This window comes from Arvicola amphibius, chromosome 6 (genome assembly GCF_903992535.2).
Source record: "Arvicola amphibius chromosome 6, mArvAmp1.2, whole genome shotgun sequence".
Taxonomy (NCBI): domain Eukaryota; kingdom Metazoa; phylum Chordata; class Mammalia; order Rodentia; family Cricetidae; genus Arvicola; species Arvicola amphibius.
In genome coordinates this window covers 124,456,290-124,462,998 of record NC_052052.2, presented here as the reverse complement: position 1 = coordinate 124,462,998, position 6,709 = coordinate 124,456,290, and the positions used below count along the sequence as shown (strand labels likewise).

Genomic DNA, 6,709 nt, shown 5'->3' with positions numbered 1-6,709 from the left:
AAAACATTTTAAGTCAAAAGTCACCAGAGTAGTTTCTTTACTGTCTGGGAGATCAGCTAGCCAAACAGTTCTGGTCATTAGAAAGTGTGTTCTTTAAATGATGGCTGGCTTTTGATCTTCAAGTGCATTTAGGGAGTCAAATGCAAGCCTCTGAGAACTCTGCCATTCATATTATGTGTCTGGGTGACTTACTTACTTACTTACTTACTTACTTACTTACTTACTTGAGACAAGATCTCACTTTGTCGCTCAGGCTGCCCTGGGACTCACTATGTACCACAGCAGTCCTATTTCAGAGTCCTGAGTGCAGGGACTACAGGTGTGTGCCACCCATGACTGGCTCCCTTCAGCATCTCAATGAAGACACTTTAAGTCACAGTGACTGCTGCTGTGGAATATTATTTTAAGATGTGTTACATTTGTTTGTGCTGTGGAATATTTGCTCAATGACGCAAAGATGTATTGCATTCTTTTATGTTGCATTTGTTTAACTCTGTGAAGATATGTTACTTTCTGCCTAAAACACCTGATTGGTCTAATAAAGAGTTGAATGGCCCATAGCTAGACAGGAGAGAAAAATAGGTGGGACTGTTAGGCAGAGAGAATAAATAGGAAGAAGAAGAAGGGGGACAGAGAAAAGAGGAGAGGGGGAGTAGCCACCCAGCTACACGACTAGCCATGGAGTAAGAAGGAAAGAAAACAATATAGAAGAGAGAAAGGTAAAAGCCCAGAAACAGAAGTTAGATGGAATAATTTAAGAAAAACTGGCTAGCCAGGCGATGGTGGTGCACGCCTTTAATCCCAGCACTCGGGAGGCAGAGGCAGGCGGATTTCTGTGAGTTCGAGACCAGCCTGGTCTACTAGAGCTAGTTCCAGGACAGGCTCCAAAGCCAAGAGAAACCCTGTCTCGAAAAAACAAAAAACAAACAAACAACAAAAAAAAAAAAAAGAAAAGAAAAGAAAAGAAAAAGAAAAACTGGCTAGAAACAAGCCAAGCTAAGGCCAGGCATTCATAAATAAGAATAAGTCTTTGTATGTTTATTTGGGAGCTGGGTGGCGGGCCCTTCAAGAGTAATTCAAGAGTAAAGAGTAAAACAACCAGCTACAGACTGTAGTGTCTTTCAGTAGCAAGTCTCTACAGTATATTACAGTAATGTGTGTCCTCTGCTGACCCAATCTGCTGTCAGAAGGCACTTGTGAGCACCTTCATCCTCCTCCTTTCCTCCCCACCACAGTATGTGTCCATCTCATGAATTCCAAAAGATGCCAGCACTGACACTTCTTCCAACCCTTTACACAGACAACCCTTTACAGAAAAACCCCTTGAGACATTAGTTTGAAAGGTGAGTCAAACTGAGGGGAATGTTTTTGTGAGTTTGACAAACAACTTAAACTGAAAGGCAGTGAACCGCGGACAGAAGAGACAGCTCCTTTCTGCCTGATTCCTACCCCCTCCCCACCCACGCACACCACCACAGCAGGAGCCCCGCTGTGATCTGCCGGGCGCGCGGGGTGGGGCAGGAGGATGCCAGCGGCGGGGCGGGCTCCCGGGCTCCTGGGTTGCCTCGTCAAGCCTGCCATCCAGGCTGAGACTGCTCAGCGACATCGAAGAGCAGTTCGCCCTCGAGTCTGCCCTGCCGCCTGTTCCCTAGCCCTAGAGGGAGGAAGCCGGCCGACAAGTTGGGAAATAGAACTGGACTACATTGCCGCCGTCAGCACCATGGACAACGCAAGCAGGCAGCCTCAGGGGCGTCTGGACGCTGCTGGCTTCTGGCAGATCTGGCAACACTTCGACAGGGAAGGTGAGTTGCTTTGAGTGGCTTTGGCTACTTGAGCCCTTAGCTTAGTCACTAAGGGAAATGGAATTTCTCCTAATTTCCCTGTAGAAAAAGTTGCCTACTGCGTGCCTCATAGAGTACACGCAGCAGCATATCGGCTTATTTTACTGGTTTTACACATGAATAATGCTTCTGAAAGTTCTGTGTGGGTTGAGGGGTTTTGCTTTCCAACCCGTGGAAATCATACCAACCCGTGCATATCATCATAGCGATATGCAATTAATATATTAACAAATATCATTGCAGACATATTTTAGGCTGTTGGGCCAAGACTCAGCAATCCCTGGTGCTTCTGTAAATGTGACAAGTTTTCACTAGTGGCTGTCATATTACCCATTTTCCATTTCCAAAGGAAATCACAAAGGAAGATGAATTTTAGAGGCATTCAGATTTACTCCCCCTCTACCTCAAAACATTCTTGAAAATGAAACCTATCTGCTTATCATCTGGTTTTGTTTCATTGGTAATTAGAGAAACACAAAGACGATATCTTGGTATCTGAAAGGTGTGTTTACACACAGAAGCTAGGATTCAGTATTCACCCCACCAAGATATTATTGGGCAGCTATTGAAATAACAACAGTAACAAGTGTGGGCTAGAGAGATGGCTCAGCCATGAATACCGCATACTGCTTTTTCAGAAGACCCAGGTTTGGTACTAGCACCTATGTTGGGTGGCTCACAACCACCTGTAACCTACCTCCAGGGGATCCGATGCTCACCTTTGGTTCCAGGGCACAGACACTGACTTGCACTGCTGCCAGATATACCTACATACACACAGTTAAAATAAATACAAACCTTAAAAAAACTTAAAAAACATGCATATGAAATATAAAACCCTGACTAAACCCAAATCTGAATGACAAGGTGTGGTGGCACATGCCTATGATCCCAGCACTTGGGAGGTGGGGGCAGGGGAATCCGGAGTTCAAAGTCTTCTTCAACTACATAGAAAATCTGTGGCCAGCCTGGGATCTACAAGGCACTGTTCCAAGCCTTCCTCACACTTACAATATTCTTTAAGACAAACACTGTCACATTTATTCTGTATTGGTGACTGTATTTATGTTTATCTTCTTGCATTAGAAAAAGGTTACATAAGAGAGACAGAGCTGGATGCCTTCTTCGACCGTTTGCTGGCAAAATCTGGCACAGAGGTAAGTACTCACAGCCCAGGGTACTCTAGTATGAGTCTCTCAGCAAAATGCAAGCCGCAAAGTCCCGTGCGGATTTGAACCTATAATCCCACCTGACCTCATTTCTTCTTTGCCTGTACCATCTCTCCCTCTCCTAGCAACATAAAGAGATTTAAGCAGATGTTTTATAAAAGGCAACATCTTACTAGGCATGCTGGCCACTGATTTTCATCAAAACATCTGTTGTGCAGTTAGAGTGCCTAACTTCATGGACTCAATCAACTCTAATTTGAATGTTTCCTTGGTTACATCTCTGCTAATGGATTTCAACAAGCGGTAGAATAGCTCTTAGACCTAAACCACAAAAGAATGGAGAATACATTATGAGCTATGAGCTTTAAGGTTCCATGTTTACTCATGGCAAACAAATAATTTTAAATCATTTCCCCATGATATGTTTGATTAAAAGGTTGAGATGTCTCATGAACTGCTAAACCAGAACACAACCTACTACATTCTGAGAGTCAGATATTCATTTAAAGCAGTTTACCCAAATGGTAAATCTGGCCTGGAGAGATGTGGATTAATTCTAGAAGGTTCCTGTACCAAAGGAGAGGAGAAAGATAACATAGAGACACCAAAGGCCAGGACAGTGTGTGATTGATGTCCATTCAATGTGGAGAGAATTCCTTTGGGTGGGTGGTCATCACAGGAAGAAAGGGGCCGGTACCACTGTGTTTACATGAAGTGTCTGTCTCTAGCTTTTAGTCCTCTACCTGAAGGAGCATTGGGGTGTGCTCAGTCCCTCTAGAACCAAGGCCATAGGTTCTCCACCTATTGCAGGGAAAAGTGTTAGAGGATGGGACAGCCGGCTGCAAAATGAAAAAAAAAAAAATCAGAAAACCGCTCTTGGTCTCCCTCTGTTTCCTTCTACAGTTTTGCACCTCTTTCGTCTCAGTGCTTTGGCCACGTCTGTGCCCTACACCTTGTGATGCCTGTTACTGCTCTCCTCTCTCTGACAGCTCTGTCTCGTGTCTCTCTGTGATCTTTGGGTATTTCCCACTTGTTTCTTCAGCTCTCCTCGGACTTCTCTATTTCCTCCCCTCAAAGTTTTCTCTCGTCTCTCCTGTTCCCCAGGTCTTTCATTCCTCCCTTTCTATCTCTTCCCTGTCTCTTTGTCTTAACTCCTTCTGCTGTTTATTCTTTATTTCCAAGTTCCTCTCTCCAGCCCTTGCTTTCCTTTTCTCCTGGTCTCCGAGTCTCTCTATGGTCCAGCCACTCTCTCCAGCTGTTTGCAGTCTGTGAGGCAAAGGGTGGCAGGTGAGAGACATGGAGCCGTGAGCTCCTTCTGTCATCTGCTCTGACCTTTGTGTACACTTCTCTCCATCCTTCATTGTTCCCTTTGCACTAGTCGTGGGTTTAGCTGAGGAAATATCTAACAACTCAGACTCCCATTGACACTTTGCCACCCAGTTTCCCATGCCAGCAGCCCACTCTGAAGCCTCTGAGCCCTGCACCTATCAATGCTCAGGCTAAGGTTTCCCAGGAACCTATGATTCAGACGCCATTTCCTCAACTCTGACTGGGAGATACTTTAAGAAAGCAAACAGAGGAAGCTAAAATCATTCAAAACTCTCCAACTCTAAGACAGAATAATCACTTTCAAAAAGAAAGATCACTGAGATCCCAAAGGAAGGATTTTGTTGACTGGGGTAGCTCAGTTGCTATAGTTTTTAACTAAAACATATAAAGTCCTGGATTTTATCTCTTGTGTTGTGCAAGCCAGGCATGGTAGCAAACACCTGCAATCCCAACACTTGGGAAGCAGAGGCAGTGGGAGCAGCAGTTCAAAGTTGTCTTCAACTACATAGCAAGTTAGAGGCCAGGTTGGGCTATGTAAGACTCTGTCTCAAATTTCTCTCTCTGTCTCTCTGTCTCTCTGTCTCTCTGTCTCTGTCTCTGTCTGTCTCTTTCTTTCTCTCTCTCCCTTGCCCTCGCGCGCACACACACACACACACACACACACACACACACACGCACATGCACACATGCATGTAAATCAAGTATTTGTTTATTCTGAGAGGGTTCTGGGGTTTCTAACAGAGAGCTGTTTGCTCATCAGTCTCACTGAACACTCAGCCTCCTTGCAGCTGCTCCTAAAGCCTCTGAAGGGGCCAGGCTAATGGGGCCATCTACTGTCATGGCTGCTCTTGTTACTCCAACCTCTCTTTATGCATGGTGATGACCTGGAACCCTAGCAACCTGACTAAGGGTGACAAGGGAATGAAGAAAGGACAGATACACAGACACATGGACAGGAAAGCTGTGTGCCCTCTGATGCAGTCCACACCTAGTTATGCAGTGCCAACTTGGACTCTCTGTGTTTTCATTAGGTACAGCACAGGGGGAGGAGTTAGCTAGGTTTGGTAGACGGTGTCTGTAGGCGCTCAGTTTCAGACTGTACACATCTGGGAGATGGAAGCTGTGGTTGCTCTGTTTTGCATACACTGGTAACACTTGCATTCAGATCAGAGGAAGACTTTGCCATTTCTCTGAGCTTCACCGTAGGAGGGGAGCTTTGCCAGTTTCCCACGGGGCTTTGACATGGTCGTGACCCTGTCGACAAAACACATTCAGTCAGGACTTCATCCACACTTTACACATCCATTCAGGGTTTCCTTGGCTCTCCATACACCTTTTCTTTTTACATGCTGAGAACTGGCCATCATCACCCAGGCGAACAGATGGTCTATGGACCTGAGGGCAGGCAGGCTACTCCACATTTAGCATTTGACACATGAAGGAACCAGGTTGGCAGGACATCTTGGAAACCAATGGAACCCTGTTCACCTTCCACAGGGAAAAGAGAATACAGATTTTGTCTCTGAGAGCCCACTTCAGAGAAGCCTCATGGTGTGAGGGAAAGAGAGGAATATGTAGGCAGAGTCTAATCTTCATCTTAAACCCCAGACCTATAGCTGGGAACAGCATGCCATCGAAATACGCTAATTTGGAGTTTAATGTCCATAAAGTGTGAATAACCATGTCTTACTCTTCCATATCATGAGGAGCCAGCACAAGCGAAAGAGCATTCTAGTAGCTGAAGCACCCACTGTGCATATGCTCTCGCGATGGTGTGGTGTCTCCTTGGGATCATACCTTTCCCAGCCTTTATTATGCAACCCCTTTACCTAACAGTCACGAATGGGTACTAAAAATATACTTCTTAATCATTCAGAAGCCTCTGAGATCTAAAACAAACTCTGGAGACTCCTAGCTTGTAGATTTGGAGACAAACCTTTGAACAAATTTTCCAAAGTCCCAGCAGGCTTTGGGCAGTATTGAAAGTCAAGTCCTCGCTCACTGATTCTGAGAGTAAAAAACAGCACTCAAGGAGAGAAGGTGGCTGGCCAGCGGTCACCATGGGAACGTGCAATATTTGCCCATTGTGACACTCTTTTGTCACTGGAGGCTTTGGTCTCAACTTACTAATGTCCCCTCCCACGTCTTTCATTTGGTGTGAACTCACTTAGGAACATATTCAGTTTTTTAAACAAGGCCCTTCACTATTCTCATTTATAATCCTCAAATGAATACATTTGGTTGATGTATTTACAGAATCAATTTGTCCAAGTACACTTATTTTAACCATTACTTTAATCATTCTAAATATAAGGCCAAAGCCATCAGTGTAGCAGATGGCTTTGGTGGGGCTACAGTATACAAACCCAT

The 6,709-nt window shown here is 45.0% G+C and overlaps 1 protein-coding gene across 1 annotated transcript in view; it reads left to right on the top strand.

Annotated features, from left to right (window-relative positions):
* Positions 1-1,720: 1,720 nt before the first annotated feature.
* Scgn (secretagogin, EF-hand calcium binding protein) overlaps positions 1,721-6,709 on the top strand; it is a 40,324-nt gene continuing 35,335 nt past the window's right edge. Inside the window, exons 1-2 of the mRNA XM_038335557.1 lie at positions 1,721-1,802; positions 2,928-2,998. Of these exons, the coding sequence (XP_038191485.1) occupies positions 1,721-1,802; positions 2,928-2,998 (153 nt within the window). The remainder of the gene's footprint in view (positions 1,803-2,927; positions 2,999-6,709) is intronic.